At 39.7% G+C, this 19,936-nt stretch overlaps 1 protein-coding gene across 1 annotated transcript; it reads left to right on the forward strand.

The window, feature by feature from the left end:
- Positions 1-468: 468 nt before the first annotated feature.
- Positions 469-19,552, forward strand: LOC148411930 (lysine-specific demethylase 2B-like). Its single transcript, XM_088434941.1, is given in 23 exon segments — positions 469-601; positions 1,443-1,587; positions 1,659-1,737; positions 1,839-1,885; positions 2,235-2,413; positions 3,393-3,499; positions 4,162-4,255; positions 4,397-4,550; positions 4,642-4,757; positions 4,845-4,971; positions 5,577-5,938; positions 6,828-6,914; positions 11,479-11,556; positions 11,558-11,725; positions 13,055-13,198; positions 13,484-13,570; positions 13,680-13,946; positions 14,543-14,872; positions 15,560-16,125; positions 17,110-17,273; positions 18,282-18,443; positions 18,516-18,734; positions 18,807-19,552. Coding segments are annotated over 23 exon segments (3,927 nt in total). The 5' UTR covers positions 469-556; the 3' UTR covers positions 19,007-19,552.
- Positions 19,553-19,936: the final 384 nt, after the last annotated feature.

Genomic DNA, 19,936 nt, shown 5'->3' on the forward strand with positions numbered 1-19,936 from the left:
CAAACGTTTAAAATTTTCATATGGCTCAAGTCAACCAATGTACAGCGCGCTTACATTTTGCCCAGCCAATGACGGAGGCCCGCTCACCCTGTCCCGGAAGTACCAGCATCACCAGCGACAGGAGTATATTTTTACTGGTTGATAATACCAGTCGACTTATTAAAATAACAGTTGCGAAACTTTTTTTTCCAGTTTTACGGTTAATTTTCCAGACTTTGGTTATAGTAAATATATAAATATATTTGTATTTTTAAAAACTAATAGAAGTGGTAGAGATAAGTTGATTTTTATTTTTTTGTAATATACAATTTTACATTTTCTAACTCATGTTTGATTTGCAATACATAACCGAAATTATTTATCTTTCAATAAATATTATCAACTGTAAATATCGAAAAAAAAGTAACGCCATCCTCCAATGTTTTGGTTCCTGGCGATGACGTAACACACAAAAACATGGCTCTCTTGTTTTGGACCTGTGAAGCGTGCTACGTGCTGCGCGAGGAGATGCTGTTTCGAGGCTGAACGAGTGAAAGAGATTCTCCCCCAACTGGTGATGACTCAGGCCGGGGAAAGGTGTGCCGAGTCCGGCCGCCGGCTGGTGGGTAACCCCGAGTTTGTGGCGACGTTTGCTGGAGGCGAGGGCAGAGGCTTGGAGCTAATTAGTTAGCCGAGCTAATCCCGTGCACCGTTCAGTAATAGTTGTAGTAATGGTAGTTGTTGTTGTTTTTATAATCGTAATTTTAGATTTAGTAGTAGTAGTTTGTTGTTATTGTTGTTGTAGTAAATGTAGTTACTGCTAGTAGTAGTATCAACATTAACACATGACTGCACTGGCAAGTTTTATTTTTATGTGGCACTGAATGCGTGGCACCAATTTATGCTTAACAGTGAAAAGCTTTTATTTTCAAGTTACAATACGATATTAGAAGTGTCCAAAAGAATGTTAACCATAATATGCAGTCGTTTTGTTACTTGATGAGAATCCCTGTTTTGGGAGAGAATAAACATAATATTTGATGGAAAATAATGTTGTACATTTCCACAGAACCCAAAGCTCCCTGAAAGCTTGGCTATTAATTTGTGTCCACTGTTTTGTCCATTTTGTCTCAGCAAGACAGTAAAATTAAATGCATCCCACTTAAATCACATAAACATAATTTAATATGCTAGCATGTCCTCGACTGAGCACACTAGGACTTAGTAGGGCAGCTTGACTGAGTAATAAAATGTCAAACAATATCAAACAAAAAAATGTCCAGAACAGTGGACACAAATTAATAATTAATTTGTTTTGTATTTGCACATTTATAATTAACTAACTTGTCTTCCTTTTAAAAAAAAAACTATAAATGAGCAAATATTCAATCTCTCGTTGACAAATATATCTCTTGAGACAAGTTGTTTTGTACATGCTTAAACTGTGTTTTTCAAACGGGCAGCGTGCCATCTGCCGGCGGCTGTACGACGAAAACGAGGACCTTTCGGACGTGGAGGAGATGGTCAACATCCGAGGATTCAGCGTGGAGGAAAAGCTGGCCAGCGACAACTATGCCGCAAACTTTGTTTGTTTCATGGAAGCTAAAGGTAAAAAAAAAATGTGGTCAAACCTTGTAAGTTTATTTTGTCAATGAATTTTCCTCCTTGTGTACAAACAGATTTCACTTACGAATATGTGCAACGGGAGGCCCTTAGAGTTCCACTTATTTTCAAAGAGAAAGAAGGACTTGGGATCATGTAAGTGATTATTTACATAATTTTTTAATGAATGTACTTTTTTTTTTTTTTTTTTTTTTTTACTATTAACTTAGGAAATTGCTCTTCTAAAATGTACACAGAATGCCAGATCCGGAATTTACAGTGTCGGAAATCAAAGGCTTAGTCGGTAAGTCAAGTTCTATTTAATCGTTTTGATATGCTGTTGGCCCTACAAATAAACAGCTGAAATTTACTAATTTAATTTTATTTTAAACAATTTTAAATTTAAATTTATATTTGCTCATTTTAAATTTTTACTGTAGGTCACTTTTTTTTTTTAGAACAGTGAAATGCTCCATATGTGATTCATAACGTTGTATTTTTAAGCATAAAGGACCCCCCTCAAAAACAAATATTTCCCCATTATTAATATTTTTAAAATAACCATCTGATTAATCCATTTTCGAACTTTCATTCTGATAATTATCGCGCTTGGCATCGGGCCTCGCTTGGCGTATTTTACTTTTTACTCGCAGGCAGCCGTCGCTCGGTGGACGTGATGGACGTGAGCACTCAGAAAGGCTCGGAAATGAGCATGGCCCAGTTCGTACGCTACTACGAGACGCCGGAGGAAGAGCGCGACAAACTCTTCAACGTCATCAGCTTGGAGTTCAGCCACACCAAGCTAGAGAACCTCATTAAGAGACCCACTGTGGTACGTACGGACGCCGCGATTAAAAGTCATGTTTATCCTTTATCCTTCTTTTTTTTTTTTCAAAATGAAGTCATATTTTTCAAGGGAATAATTACCGTTGTATTTTTATGACAATGATTTTTGGATAAAATGGATACGTTGTTTTTTTTTTTTTAACGCTTGTGCACTAACTTTGCAAACTAATTTTGTAAATGCTTTTAAAGGCGTAGTAATTAGTTATATTCGAATATTTTTTTTCCTTCAAATTGTTCAGGGGCATCAGTTCTATCCATGCATATGTAGGTTAAATTTATTAACACCCACAAAAAAACTGAAAAAATGTTATCGTCTACCTTTGTAGTCTATGATGTGATGATGACACTTTTAAGACAGGTAAAACACAAGTCAGCAAAAAAATTTCTGTTTGCTGATATAGTTTGACCAGAACGGAATGTTGCAAAAATCGCAAAAAAATCCATGTAATAAATCCTATTAAAATCCATCTCAAAAATTGTAATTATAATGGTTTAAAATGGTACAACATTTGGACAATGATTAGTTTTTGTACACAAAATCTCACACGTCCAGCTGCAATCATACAGAAATGTCAGAATCTATCTATGTATCTATCTATCTATCTATCTATCTATCTATCTATCTATCTATCTATCTATCTATCTATCTATCTATCTATCTATCTATCTATCTATCTATCTATCTATCTATCTATCTATCTATCTATCTATCTATTCATTCATCCATCCATCCATCCATCTCCTCTCTCTCTCTCTCTCTCTCTCACTCTCACTCTCACTCTCACTCTCACTCTTACTCTTACTCTTACTCTTACTCTTATTCTTATTTTTATTCTTACTCTTACTCTTACTCTTACTCTTACTCTTACTCTTACTCTTACTCTTACTCTACTCTCCCTAGCTAATCTATGTATATTTATTTACCGAACAAGCTTATGAGTGCTGACCATTTGGACCCCTGGCAGGTTGACCAGGTGGACTGGGTGGACAACATGTGGCCTTCGTATCTGAAGCAGAGCCAAACAGAAGGCACCAACGTCATCTCGGAGATGAAATATCCCAAAGTGCAAAGGTAGGCAAAGGGAGAGTGGTGAGCTGCAGGCTGAACCAGCAGCCCTCTCCACCTTCGTCTCCAAGTGCACTCGATTGTTGCTAGGCAGCATTTTTCAAGCCTTCCGCATCTTTTTTTTTTTTCCCCATATCGCTCCTCTTAACTGCTGCACAATCAGCTCAGAGACATTTCTCATTAAACACTTATGTACAATCCATTCCATTGCAAAAAATGATCATTTGACTAATGCCGTTTATTTATTTATTTATGTATATATATGCAAGTTCCTTTAAAGTATTGTATATGATTTATCAATGCTCCTTATTAGATTGCAGAGGTGTACCGAATGTAGTTGCTGACCAACGTGGAGAATATTTCGCAGGATTCCGCGTATTTTTAGGCGTCTCGAGGGACGCTGGGCGTAATGCTTCTCAAATCATTCCCCCGGTTGTGTTCTTTTCTGCTTCCTCCCGAGATTTGATCCCATAAAATTAAGGCTCATCTCATCAAACTGGCATCCTGCTGGATGGCTGAATTATTAATGGCCCCCTTGGAGACTTCACACGCTTCATTTTACATCTTCTTTCTACGCTCACCACAGTTTCACTTGCTCTGTTACTTATGTTTTTTTTTCTTACACGTGTTGACCGTATTTACGTTTTTTTTTTTTTTCCTCTCCTTAGGTATTGTTTGATGAGCGTTAAGGGCTGCTATACGGACTTCCATATCGATTTTGGTGGAACATCCGTTTGGTATCATGTCTTCAAGGGCCAAAAAGTATGTACGCTATTGTCATGGCAACCATCCTTGTTTTGGGAGATAGAAAGTCATATCACGGGATCGAAGCCGTCCTTTTTCAATGGAACTAAATTGTAAAAACTGTACAAAGTCCGGTTTAGACCTGTTTTTGCCCCTTAGGTGTTCTGGCTGGTGCCCCCGACTCTCCACAACCTGGCCTTGTACGAGGACTGGGTACTGTCGGGCAAGCAGAGCGACGTCTTCCTTGGAGATCGCGCCGACGGGTGCCAGAGGGTCGAGCTCAAGCAGGGGTACACCTTTTTCATCCCCTCCGGTGGGTCCTCTGATCGATGGGCCGATTTTCCTCCAAAAGTCCATCATCGCTGAATACCGCATCGCGCGTCCTGTTTTCTTGCGCGATTTAGGGTGGATACATGCGGTGTACACTCCCGAGGACACGCTGGTCTTCGGGGGAAACGTCTTGCACAGCTTTAACATTCCGATGCAGCTCACCATCCACGAGCTCGAGAACCGCACAAAGGTGGAAATCTGCACATGTGGAAACGCATAGAGGATAAAATAGGTTCAAATGTGATTTATTTATTTATTTATTTATTTTCCCCCCTAGGTTCACTCCAAGTTCCGCTTCCCCTTTTATTATGAGATGTGTTGGTATGTCCTGGAGCGATACATGCACTGCCTGACCAAACGGTCCTACCTTTCTCAGGAGATCCGGAAGGAACCATTGCTTATGGGTCAGCACAATTTAGCTTACGAATCGAATAGCTTTTCTATTGATACACTCTAATGCCAATACAAAGAGTTTAAAAGGATATAATGATTCAATTAAATAGTCAACTTTTTAAAAAATTAAATCGCAACCAAAAACCTTCAAATCTGTTTGGTTGATTTAAAAACAGTTTCTGGATTTATTTGATAAAATGGCGTTTTCTTGAACAAAATCCCATGGTTTTTGCACCTTGTCCCTTTATAAATTGCTTCAAAATTGGAGCATGTATTTGTAGCTAAAATGAGGTTAAAGATGGAAGAATTTACATGGCAATTATGTTATTTTATATACCGTATTTTTCACACTATAAGGCTTCAAATATGTAATTGATTGAGGGTGCGCCTTATTATCCGGTGCGCCTTATAGTGCGGAAAATACGGTATATTGTCCCCCAAAAATGAAAACGCACAATTTATGCTCTTTATAAGGTGCACCGGCTTATAAGGCGCACTGTCAGCTTTTGAGAAAATTTAAGGCTTTTAGGTGCACCTTATTGATGTCATGAACAGATCTTCATTCACTGCAGAAACCCAACGCAGCATTCATTTCTATCTTTACATGTCCTACCAGACTTCGAGACTAAAGTCCACATGGGAAGTCCCTGCTCCGACTCAATAAGTCAGGACATGAACGACGACTGGTGCGATACGCAGCTCAGGGATGACGAAAAAACCGAAGTGTTTTCCGACCAGCAACGCCCGAGAGCAACGTTCTCCGCCTACTCCGAGGACAGCTGTTATCCCGCCTCAAACGCGGCAGAAGTCCCGTCCGAATCTCCGACGTCGGATTCAAACAATAAGTGGACTCATCTGACCCAATTTGAAATCAACGGGCTGAAGAGGCTGCTGGAGAAGCTGGAATCGCTCCCCGAGCATAAGAGAGAAGTTCCAGAGGGTCTGGAGAACCCGTTAGGCCTGCTGGAGGACATGAAGGTAAGGAAGTACTTTCTAGTCGAGAAATTACCCAGAATTAAAAAGAATCTTTCTGGATATAATCCTTTATTTTCAAATGGAAAAATTGTCATTCACAATAGTTGAGGTTTTTTTTCTGCAAAAATCAAAGGAAACCATACCCAAATCAAGTTTATTTTTGTTTTGGTTTTTGTGGTGGGGTTAAAAAAAAACCTTTAACAAAAATATGGTGGAATTTAGATTTCATAGATTTAATCATCTGTTCCGTGACATTTCGAAATTTCCCAAAGTTGTAATGTTAAAAAGAGTGAATCTGTTTTTCAAGGTTGTAATTTTACAAGAATAAAGTTGCCTCTTTATTTTTGTGGTCATAATTTTCCAAAAACAAAGTCATATTTTTTTTCTATTTCAAAGTTGTACTGATAAGAGAAGAAAGTTACATCTTATGACATAAATGTTGTGGTTTTTGCAACAAGAAAAACTGTCCAAGAAATAATTCAAAATATTATGAGTCTAGCCTTTTTATAATATATAAGAAAGCAGATCAGCTATTTTTATATTATTTCATTCAATCCCAAAGACGTATTTATACGTCTTTTCAGAGTGAACTCCAGACATTCATCTCCATTGACTTTTTTGTATATATTTTTTTTAACTAAATGTTACAAGCATCGTGGTTAAAATCGGGTCTAAAATGATGAATACTTAATGTTTATCAAATCATAACATTAAAAGAGGACAGGCGTATTTGTTTTCTGGATGAGTAATTACAATTTTTTAAGTCCTAACCTTAAAAGGAAAAACTTGCAAGCATTAAGATAAAAAGCAAGATGGCAAAGCTAATTGTAAGAGTTATGGAATGTAATAAAGTGTTTTTTGTTGTTTTGTTGTTTTTTGTGATTGTCTGTAGGTTCTCTTAAAGGAACACGCCAATGATGATCCAAAGTTAGCCATCACTGGACTGCCCGTTGTCTTCTGGCCAAAGAAAACAATGAAGGTAGGCTTTCTCCAAGATGAATGGTTTTAGCGTAGTCCCATTTGAGAATAGAAATCAGAATATTAGAAGAATCGGAATTATAAAAAAAATATTTCACAATTGCAGCTAATTTGTTTGCGTACAAAAAAAAAAGAATAATCCAAGTGTGGTTGGCTTTTCTCCCATCTGCTTCTGCTCAACATACGAGAACATCAAAATAGCATCACTTGAGGTGACCTCCCTGTATAGATGTGAAGGCCACCTGCTGCTTACCAGCTCCGTGTGTGTGTGTGTGTGTGTGTGTGTGTGTGCGTGCGTGCGTGTGTGCGCGCTTGCCCGTGTTTGCCTTTTTGCAATGCGATGCCATCTGTCTGTATTGGCTTTGTGCTGCGGTCATGAATATCAGCGCGTCTCCGCTCCTCATTGGAGGAAGGCGTGAAGCCCCCAACGTAAGACGCTGATTGGCCGCACGGCCGCCTCCTATTTTCCAGTACTTGATGAATAATAAATAACAAAATCAAACCTTAATTAAGATACGTGTTTCAAGTAAAACATTTCATTGTTTCGAAGAATATATTGTGAGAACAGAATAGGTTTTTTTTCATTCTAGAATTCCATTATATTATATTACAATATATGTATATTATAAATGTATTTTTTTTCTTTATTATTATTCTGTTTATTATTCTATTTTAATGTATACAAATATCTATTTTTTTTAATAGTGCGTTAAAAGTAATTGAAAGTTGTAGTTTCAGAGCTAAAAAATACAGGTTTTGGGTTTAAAAAAAAATTAAAAATCTTATTTTCGTCCAATAAGGAAATAAAGAAAAAAAAAAAGAAAAAATATGTAGAGATAAATAGTTATGAATTTTCTTGAATTTTCTAATTAATTTTAATTGAACAATAATATTTAAAATTTTAATTTTAAAATTTTTATTAGACATTTTTAAATAATCGTTATTATTATAATTACAATAATTGTTATAATAGGTATTGTATGATATATATATATATATATATATATATATATATATATATATATATATATATATATATATATATATATATATATATATATATATATATACACACATATATTTTTTTAATTAATTTTATTCATAAACGTGTATTAGAGTGAAGTCATATTTTTTAAGCAGTAATATAATTGTTATTCTTGAGGATGAACTTGATTTTTTATATAATTAATGAATGATTCAGTTTTTGAAACATCATAGAACTTCAGAAAATCATTTTTAATTTCCCAAGATATAAAGTTGTGCTTTTGACTAAAAAATATCTTTATATGAAGAGTGATTACATATTATTTTTCAAAAGGTTTACCATATTAATATTTACTCTCTCATTTTTTTAATGTTATTAAATAATGAGAATAGTCATCTTTTCAGCTCGTTAGAAATAAGTGTGTTTGTGATTAAAAGTATAGATAGATATTATAAGAAAATAGATCAAATCTCTTAATATGTAGTTTTATTCAAATATATATTTTTATCAAAATAAAAGTCCTAGCATCCCCATCTTTCCAAAAAAATTGTAATATTACTAGAATAAATTGGTGTTCTCGTGTAAATTTTAAATGTCAGATTTTATTATTTTAACCCATACAAGGTTAGCTCATTTTTTATTCTTCCCAATAAGAAAAACGTATCCCAGCGTTAATATTTTCCTATTGCAGCGTGTTGCCATCTGTCTCCATTGGCATCGTTTGATAATCATGAATCTAAGCGCAGCTCTGCGCCTGATTGGAGGAGGGCGTGCCTATTGGGATACACGCCGGCCCCTCATTGGCCGCCCCCCCCCCTTCCCCCCATATTAATGAGACTGGCTGGTCTTGCGCTGCCGACATCTGCTGGCGGTATTGTGGAGCGTTAGCGAGGCGAGAAGGAGGCGCGGCCATGTCATTTGCCCTCACGGCGGACAGCGTGTGAAAAAAGCCGCCATGGCCATGTCGCTCAGCGCCGACGATGAGGATTACGACTCCGACTCGGAGCAGGTTAGCCCCCCCCACCCCCCCTTCCCCCTTGCGTAGTCAGGGGGCCACCGGAGTAATGCATGCATGCTGCGGCTCTGCAGCTACCTGAGGGAGAACCAGCGCAAATGATCCCTGCTGGTGTTTTTTTTTTTTTTTTTTTGGTCACAGGTTTGCTTGCTCGCGTGTGTGCGCGCGCGTTGGGATGTGTCAGCGCGCCGTTGCAGCGGAGAGCCCTCGGGCTGCGCTCGCTTGGAGAGTACACGGATGAGAATTCCTGTACAAACAGTAGAATCCTTTCTGTGTATTTTCTTGCTTTTCCTTGATTGCAATTCGGGGGGTTAACGGCGTGACATAACGCACACGCACAGAGGACCTTTGTTCCGGCTTTCCACCAAACGGCGGCGGCGATAATATTGTTGTTGTTGCCTAGCGATTCAACGAGGATGCTCGCTCCGTTAGTGCAGGGGTGCTCAATCTGGGGCGCGGGGGCTTTATATCTGTTGTGGGGCTGCACAATTAATCAAATTTTAATCACGATCGTGATATTGGCTGTCACGATTAATTAATTTTAATTAAGCAATAATATTTAAAAAGCATGCTAACCTACATGTCAAATCATACCACCAGGGGGCAATGTTTCCCCACATGTTTGCATGACAAAAAGCCTCAGCTTTTCTCACCCAACTATATTGTTTACCAGTGTGAAATAGCGATGAGTTTCTCACCTGATTCCTAATAAATATAGTGCTAGCTGTCAATTGAGACCCTTCTTAAAAATCCGATTGGCAAATAATTGCAATAAATGCCGTTTGAAATGACTAATAATGCCAATGAAATTGCCAATCCATTTTTTTGTCTTGATTGAAATATATCTTAACCCTTGTTTTGCCAAATCCTTATTAAAGGCATTACACAAAATGGGGAAAGCATTGTAAAAAGACACCAGGGAGCTGAAATTCCACCCGAATGTCAACATGTCAAATATCAACATGGCTAGACCATTTAGTTATCACACTACCAGGAGTGTGCCATCCATTGGCTGAAACGCTGTAAGAATGATGTTGAAGAAAAGGACCGAAAAATGGTCAAAATACTGCACAAAGATGAAAAGAAAAAGCAGACGGAATGAATTCAAATAGATGTAAAATTGTAGTAAATAGATTATTCACTAACAAATCAATTACTAAATTATTAGAGTATTACTTTAGATTTTCATCGGTGAGTACCAATACTAGCTATTGTCATTGTTGATATCAGCCTTATTTCAAGATATATACAGTAGGTACTCGCAATGACAGTGAGACTGGTATTGGTCGCCCTCTTGTGGCCATTTTATGATCAGAACCAGAAATTTAAAGAATAGAAATTTGGAATACATATAGGTCTGTCTTTACTGTTTTTTTTTTTTTTTTTGGGGGGGGGGGGGGGGGGGGGGGGGGGGTTATGTTTCAAATGGTATTGGTACATGTACTTGATGTATTTGATCAGTGACTAATCAAGTTATAGTACTGGTATTGGAAAATTGTTTTCGCCCTCAAAGTTTCAGCGTCTCCACAGTAATCCTATTAATTCATTGATTTATTGAAAATGTAATCAAAACATTCATCGATTCTTTTAAAAAAAATGTTGTTTATTTTTGCCCTCGTAAAATAACAACAAAAAAGTCGTTGGATCAAACTGTCTCTAATTGGTCCGTACAAAATCACATGGATTTTGTTTCTGAACTATTAATAACTACTGTCTTTTATGGAGAGATGCACACAAGGTACCACTTTTTTTTTTTTGATGATACTGTGTGCCGAGGTTTTCAACCAAATGTACTTTGAAAACACAAACCAAGAGGAGGAGTGCTAGAAGTGAAGAACTTTATTGGACATTAACCAGAATCATAAACACCGCTGCAACAGGGGTGTGTAGACTTTTTATATCCATTGTATAAAAGTAGAATTAAAGGAAGAATAGAAGAATATAATAACAATATTTTTTTTTCTTCAAGTGTTTTCCTTCCTTTACTGTATGGCGCTACGCTAGCAGCAGTGTTAGCCAAGAAATATCCATTTGGATCAATAAAGACCCAGATCAAAGGCGCCTCCATTACGCTGATGTATTAAGCGCGCGGCGTTGTAAACGTAAGCCCTCCTTCCCCCGCGACGCGCAATCATGGCGGCCGCGCAGTGGAAAGCAAAGCAGAGAGCGTTGGCTTCCCTTTTGAAGTGGAAAGAGGCGAGTAAGTGAAGAGCTAAATGCGGAAGACGCCTCCAGGGAGCCGGCCGCTTGATGGATCGCTTCTTTCGCTTCATCTTCCACCTCTGCATGCCTTTTTTGGTTTTTGTTAATGTAACAGAAGAGAACTAAGCAACATTTAATCCGTTCGTTATCTTCACTGTGAAAGAAGGAGCTATTAGCTCAATGTTCTGAACTCCTGTTGCTGTCATTATATTGTAGCATTTTTTATATATATATATATATATATATATATATATATATATATATTGTGTCCTTATTATACATAAACATCACATAACATTTATTATTATGATAAGAGCTATTTTTCATATGTTGTTTTCTGATTCTTTGCCCTGCGCCCTTTAGGCCCGGCCACCCAACCGACCCAAGCCCAAGATGGCGACGTCCCCAGCGTCGGCCATTAAGGTTCCGGCAGGCCGCGGCGGGTAGCGGCGGCGGGACGTCCGGCGCCAGGAGGCGGCGTACTCGCTGCCGCAAGTGCGAGGCCTGCGTGCGGACCGAGTGCGGCGAGTGCCACTTCTGCAAGGACATGAAGAAGTTCGGCGGGCCGGGTCGCATGAAGCAGTCGTGCATCATGAGGCAGTGCATCGCGGTATGTTCCTCCTTTTTTTCTCTGTGCGTAACTGCTCACCCCTCCCCTCGCTGCTTGCTGAGAATCAAAATTAATTGGAGACAATTAACTTCAAAGAGGCAGCTCATTTAGTCAACTCTGTAAGCCGCCATTACCGGTAGCAGCCAGTGTTAGCGGTTCTTAAAATATTGAATTTATTTTTAAAATCACAGTAAAACTCAAACTGGTTATAGGCCTACAGCCTACATCCAATCATCATTCACAATTAAAATTAATAGAAGTCCCTTGAATCCATTTCAGCCTCCAAATATTAACCCCGCAAAATGTATAATGTGCTTTATAAAATCAAAATGTCACCATTGTGTTGTGTTTTGCAAAAACTAAAGAGTTCAACGATTTTGTCATGTTTTGTCGCTTCATTTGAATGGTTGCTGTAACTGTGCTTTCTGGTGTGGGCACATTGGCCACCAGGGGGCAGTATATTCCAGCCAAAGATGTATACACAGATCAACTCGTAAACTAGAATAATTCTAGTCGCTCGTATTTCAGGCCGCCCTGCACTCACAGAATAAAATAATATATGAATTTGAATGAAAATATTAACTTTAAGTTTTTTACATTCCAGATCCAAAACCAGTACAATACACAGACAAAAAAAAAAAACACACAGACACATTGTTTTCATAAAATGCTAGTGCTTTTGTCACATCCGTTTGTGCTAGCTTGTTATTATGCTAGTTTGCCAGCTAATGCTAATGATAGGCTTCATGAAAAGATGATTTTATTTTTTTAATAATTTACTACAAAATTCAATTATTTTTCTAAATGGGTTCATGATTACATACATGCTACACGGTGTTAGTGCCGCTTCATGTTCCTCACGATTCCACACTTTGCATTTCAAAGTTCTCCAATCAGCACCGCCATTTGAAATATTTAGCTCCCTTTTCTCCAGATATCACATTCTTAGTTATTGTTTCGCGGCTATTTTTAGACCTTGACCCGGGGGACTTGTTCATTCAAGCCTCATCCAGATGGTTGCTATGGTGACACCAAGGAGCGCCACTTGCTCTCTTGTGCAAGTGTATACCATTGTCAGTCCAACTCGGGGGTGGCAAAAGGAGCCATTGTTTAATCTGACACACATGGCACACACACACACACACACACACGCACACACACACGCACACACACACGCACACACACACACGCACACACACACACACACACACACACACACACACACACACATATATATATATATATATATATATATATATATATATATATATATATATATATATGTATATATATTCTGATGATGATAATGACTGTGTGGTATGTGTTCAGCCAGTGTTGCCGCACACGGCGGTGTGTGTGGTCTGCGGGGAAGCGGGCAAGGAGGACACTGTGGAGGGGGACGAGGAGAAGTTTCAGCTGATGCTGATGGAGTGCTCCATCTGCAACGAAATTGTCCACCCTCACTGTTTAAAGGCAAGCGATGCTTTTACCGCAAAAGAGAAGTTTAGAAATAGAACCAATATCGACCGGACCGATGATGGATTTTTGGCACCGATGTTCATCAATTTGAGAAATATCGGTAAAATACAAGGTGGCCCGGTTGATCAATAGTTTAGCTGAAACTTCTTAGCATTTTTTTATATCATTTTGGAGTAAACCACATCAAAAAGATATGTATGCCACAAAATGTACTAAATAATCAATGAAGCGAAACTGTAGATATTTTTTCCCTAATCTCCACGCGTTTGTTGTCATCAGGTGAAAGATTCCAACGGCGTTGTCAATGACGAGTTACCAAACTGCTGGGAGTGTCCCACGTGCAACCACGCCGGAAAAACGGGCAAAGTAAGCACCTGTATGGATTTCCATCGCGCTCGCTTTTCTTGCTTCAGTCCATCTCCACAAACAGGAGAAATAAAGTGATGCTGTGCTTTGTCATCTTTTGGCCTCGAAGCAAAAAAGAGGTCCAGGCTTCAAGTACGCGTCAAACCTCCCGGGCTCGCTGCTGAAAGAAGCGCGTCCCGGCCGAGACGTCAAGGAGGAACCCGACGCCGCCTCGCCTTCCAAGCGAAAAGCCGAACGGGAGGACGAGTTTCCCAAGAAGCGAGCGCCTCTGCTCTCCCTGGACGGCTCGCCTCGGCCCAGACTGGAAGAAAACCCGCTGAGGAAAAAAAGGAAGCTGTTTGACACCCCGGAAGAGCCTGCCGATGTCAAAAGGAAGGTGAGGCTTACATTATTAGGTAGGTACACCAAGCAAAGTTCCAGATACCATATTTTTCAGACTTAAAGGTGCACCAACAAAAATTGAGCAGAAAAAAATAAATTTTCTAATGTTTTGTTTTATTGCCTACCTTATTATTTGCTCGATTATAGAATGTAGTCTCCTCGGGGAAGTGAACTGAATAAAACATTCATTGTGTTGTATTCCTATGCATGTCCAAACTGCCTGGTTATAGCAACAGTATGCTTTCAACATTGATTGAACATACCTGCATGTTTAGGAATAATTGCATAACACAAACTCTGATTGTTAGAATACTGCACCAACACAACAGAAACACGCCCGATTTACTAATGGAGAGCGGCCCCTGGTGGGAAGTAAAATAGCCATTCAAACTCAAAATCAATAGTTTAATAGTGTCTTCTTCTGTCTCACTTGGTTTACCAAGAGATTGCCCCCTAGTGGCTAGTAACAGAAACTGCAGATAAGTCACACTGAACTCTTAAGGCGCGGGGTTCAAAGCGTGAGAAAAAAGTATATAAAACTTAAGGTCCAAAATTTACATTATATTAAAACTATATCTTGCTTTTCCTCAGCTCTCAAAGCTGGACCAACCTCTGACCGCCAAGCTCCTGCGGCACATCAAGACAGAGAACGAGCTCGGCGAGTACGAGGACGACCTGGAGGACGGCTTCTCCTTCCACAAGATCCACTTCAATGCCAAGAAGGAGTTTGAAGGCGACGACGAGGACGGGGAAAAGGACGACTACAACAGGAGGCAGGATAGACCTAAAGTACTTGGGGGTCAACAGAGGAGAACGCCGGCGGCCGGGGAGAGCGAGCAGACGTCCAAAATCGCCTCCGAGGCGGGACCCAGCGGCGAGGAGGTCGAGGAGAGGAACTCTGAGATGTCTTCACCAAATAAAGTGGGGCTACAGCCGTTCATTTTTTTAAAAATGTATTTTAACATAATTCTTGTCACGTAATGCAGTTTGTTCTTTCAAAATTGTGTTTGAACATAGAAAACTAAAAAGCCGCACTTAGATTATGATTAAAATAAAAGATATTAAATTGAAATAAAATATATTGCACATAATAGTTCAGTATTGTGAGTACTTAAATGAATAACAAATTAAACCTATATTACAATTGCTTATAAACATAAAATGCACATCTGTGAAACCTAAAAGTTAAATATTAATTGCTTAAATAACTAATGAAAAAAAAACAAAAAAAAAAAGACTTTGTGGTTTTTAAAAGAAGGTTCTTGATGGCCCCTGAAGGTTACGTGAGATTTCAACAGGCTTTCTGCAGCTGTCAATACATTTAATTGAATGCTTTTTAATGAAAACAGTACATTTTTCTTTGCAAAATAAGAGCAAATTGATTGGAACATGAAGCAACTTTTTCTGTTATATTGTAATGCAATTCTCTGGCAGACGAGCCAGAAACAAAACATATAAAATATGATACAAAATAAAATAAATACAATGAAAAATTGGAAAAAGAACAAAAACTCCGGCACTAGAAGAAGCCCTTTGACCACTTAAATGAAATGAAGTGCGTTTCTTGAGCGAATTTTAACTGTACATCCATTTTGACTTTCCTTGGAGGTTCGCCATCAGCGCAGACGCCCGCTCAAGACAGAAGACGGCGTCAACCACCAGAACAGCCCGGCCGCCCTCTTCCAAAGTCCGCCCAAGACGGACGCCGCCAAAAGGGAAGAAGCCACCAATCAAAACAAAAGGCTCATCAAATCCGAGGAGCTCCCGTCCAATCAGAACCGCAGGCCCGTCAAGCCGGAGCCAGAGAACGACGCGACCGAGTCGGACCCGAGATGGCCTCTGAACAACGGCAGCGGCGACCTGGGCGGCTGGATGCGGCACAGGCGGGAAGCCAACGGCGCGCCGCGCCGCCACTCGCCGCTCGGCTGCAACCGGAGCGCCCCGCCGGCGCCGCTCGCTCCCCGCCCGCTGCCTTGCCGCTCGCCGCCCAAATGCATCCAAATGGAACGGCACGTCATCAGGCCGCCTCCCATCAGCCCCCCGCCCGACCGCCTCCCCCTCAACGACGGGCGGGAGCACGTCATGCGGCGCGAGGCCTGGATGTCCGTCTTTGCTCACCTGGCGCTCAGAGATCTCTGCGTCTGCATGCGCGTGTGCAGGACCTGGAACCGATGGTCAGTTTTCACCTATGCAATATTCATATAAGGTCCAAACACCTCCGTGAACTGCATTCATACCATTCATTCGTCACAGAGGATAAAGAATATATGCAAATAAATAATACTCTGATTACCCGAGAAAAACACAAGGATGTTAAAATACGTTCATATACGATTGCTGCTGATATCAATATTCATCGTTCTCTTGTAGCTTTATTATGATCAGAACCTAAAGGTGTAGACATGTCTGACAAATTTTATCTGTATACAAATAGAAGAAGAAAATTGCCACTAATTTCATGCAAATTTTAGGGAAATTCTCTTGTTTTTTGGGTTGGGGGTTCCAGCGTATGAATTTTTATCGGTGCTTGGTATTGGTAACTCCTCTAGTCGGCCCACTTCAAAATAAAATCAAGCAAAAGTTCTGAAAATTTGCAATATTAACAGTAAACAATCATCTCGTTTCACTTTTATTACAGAATAAACGACAGAATAAACGACGAAATTATCAATCGTTTGACTAAAAGTTTGAACTGACTCAACAGACTCTATTTTTTTTTCACTCCTCTAGGTGGCGCTCTGAAGTTTTAAAAATAAACAATAGTGGAGTGGAAATGTATTTCATTTTAAACTTCGAATGGAGGAATCAAATAATATCGCAAGTGCTTCATGAGGCTTCGTTTGCCTATCACTACCAGAAACCATTCAAACATCTGAAGCACCTGTGATATTTTTTACTCCTCTAGATGGTGCTATTAGGTTGAAAAATAAAGGCTTGAATCAAGAGTGCCATCTGTAGGAATCAATAAATATCACAAGTGCTTCATGAAGCTTCGTTTGACCAGAAATCTAAAACATCTTTTGTGTTTGGAAAAAAAAAAAAATTAATTGTACATTTGGTAAATCGTGGATTATCAAACACAATCACAAAGAGACGATTATGTTTTTTCCACGTTTGGGGGCGTGGCCATCACACTCAATATTCCGTATCGGGTGCAGGTGCTGCGACAAGAGGCTTTGGAAGCGCATCAATCTGAACCGCTGCAAGTCCATCACGCCTCTGATGCTGAGCGGGATCATCCGGAGGCAGCCGGTCGCTCTGGACCTCAGCTGGACCAACATCTCCAAGAAGCAACTCAGCTGGCTCATCAACAGACTGCCAGGTACTGGCGTCCGCCTCGTCGTCTGGAGATCCGCTCCCGGAATCCGCTTCCACGTCTTCCGTCTGCCCAAACTATACCAGTTAGCTTCATTGTAGATTCCCTCTTTCCCGTTGGTCAAAATCTCAATGTTTGTCAGTACGGATGGGTGGAACGAAACGAGATTTGGGTAAAAATTGTCCTCAAATTAAAAAAAAATGGCAATCGTGAATGTTTCAGTTTTCAAAATGTTGTTTTAATCGGACGGACTGCAAGAAAATGAACTGTTTTAGCGTTCAAAACATTCACACTACAGGCTCGTTTTTGTTAATGTTTGCTAATGTTAGCTTAGCTCGTGTTAGCCATGGTGGTTGACCTATTTTTTTATTTTTTTTTAATACTTGTCTCTATCTGATACTTTACCATTTCCCCCCCCCCCAAAAAAAAGTTCTGACATTCAATCCCAGGTACTTATTTATGAATATTCTTCCAAAGTGTTTGGCTAAAGGAATCTCTAAAAATGGCTGGTATGAAAAAGTTAATCAAATGCAAAAACAAGTATATTCAAAAGTGATCAGTAGCAACGGCAACCGTTTCAGGATGCCAGCCTCAAAGTGTGCTTTCATATTCATCTTTTAACCCCGCCTCGGGAAAATTATTTGCCTGTTCTTTCAAGGCGCTCAAGCGCCGCTAGCTAGCGGCTAATTTATGCTAGTAGCTGCTTAAACGCTGGGAACAGGCGCCGCAAAAAACATTTGCGTTCATTTGGAAAAATGTATTTGACTGCTCTCTGGAGGCGTTTGAGCAGCGCTAGCTATCGGCTAATCGAAGCTAGTAACTGCGCTAAATATAAAAAACAATCGTGTTCATATGTTTATTTAGCGGAGATCTTCTGAATAATCCCGCAGCGTTTTAATCTTACGAAAACCAGTCGAAGGAGAGATCGGTAGCAACCGCGAGCGTGATCCCGAGCCGTCCTTATTTGTGGGTCCGTTAGCTCGAGGCTAATGTGGGCACGTTTCGACGGCGCAGGTTTGCGGGTGCTGCTGTTGTCGGGGTGCTCGTGGGTGGCCGTCTCGGCCCTGTGCACCTCCTGCTGTCCTCTCCTGAGAACGCTGGACGTTCAATGGGTGGAGGGCCTGAAAGACGCCCAGATGAGGGACCTCCTGTCCCCCACCACCGATAACCGTCCGGGTAACCGCCGCCTCCCGGCCCCGCCCCGCCCCGAGATTTTCCGCTTTGTAATTGTAACTCCGCCCCCCGCAGGCCAGCTGGACAACCGCAGCAAACTGCGCAACGTGGAGGACCTCCGTCTGGCCGGCCTGGACGTGACGGACGCCACGCTGCGCCTCATCATCCGCCACATGGCGGCGCTGTCCAAGCTGGACCTCAGCTACTGCAACCACGTCACCGACCAGTCCGTCAACATCCTGACCGCCGCCGGGACCACCACTCGGGATTCCCTGACCGACGTCAACCTCTCAGGTGCCGCTTCCCGCCGACCCTTCATTGACGAAGAATCCGTTATGTATATTTTTTTTTTTTGGTCTTTTCCAGTGTGCAACAGGGTGACGGACCAATCGCTGAGCTACTTCAAGCGCTGCGGCAGCATCCGGCGCATCGACCTGCGCTTCTGCAAGCAGGTGAGCCGCGAGGGCTGCCGGCGCTTCGTGGCCGAGATGTCCGTCAGCGTCCAGTTTGAGCTCATCGACGACAAGCTCCTGCAGAGGATCCAGCCGGCCTCCGCCCACCTATAACTCCGCCCCCTCCGCCACAAGCCAACTACTGAGCCAGAATGTAAGAATTTTCACGGGACTTTCCCAAAGTTTACCGCCACCGACCGATTCTATAGCGCTTAAGGGAGCGTCTCCAAACTTTTGACGGGAACTGTGCGGCGTTTTTGTTATTTATTTCTTCTATTTTTTTTTTGTTTGAGAGTGACTATTTTTGTAGCAGAAAGCATTTCCTACATTTATGTACAGTATTATACTACTGATATTGATAATCAAAACACAGTGTTAAATGTTTTTGTTTTTTTTTCAGTTTTATATTTATTGAAGCACATTGGTCTTGTGTTTATGTGTAAAAATGAACCTTTGTTTTTGTTGTTTGGATTTGCACCCTTTACACTGTAGTGCGTTAACGCGTGTATGCAGGTGCGTCTCGATAAGTTAGAAAATCGTGGAAAATGTCTTCAAGACATTTCTTACGAAACTAGTCATATACTGTACATCAGGAAAGTATTACATTTTATATATTTTTTCATGCATAATTACAACATTTTGGTATATTATTCTACTGTCTGACCCTAAAATACATATATATATATATATATATATATATATATATATATATATATATATATATATATATATATATATATATATATATATTATATATTTATATTATATATATTTAAAAAGAAATATATATATATATATATATACATATATTATTATTTTTTCAAATATATATATTTTTTTTCTAAAAAAAATATATATATGTATATATATATATATATATTTTTTTTTTTTTTCAAATATATATATTTTTTTTCTAAAAAAAATATATATATGTATATATATATATATATATATATATATATATATATATATATATAATTTAAAAAGAAATATATATATATATATATATATATATATATATATATATACATATTATTTTTTCAA

This window comes from Hippichthys cyanospilos, chromosome 15 (assembly GCF_059441005.1).
Source record: "Hippichthys cyanospilos isolate Australia breed blue-spotted pipefish chromosome 15, RoL_Hcya_1.0, whole genome shotgun sequence".
In the NCBI taxonomy this organism is placed as follows: domain Eukaryota; kingdom Metazoa; phylum Chordata; class Actinopteri; order Syngnathiformes; family Syngnathidae; genus Hippichthys; species Hippichthys cyanospilos.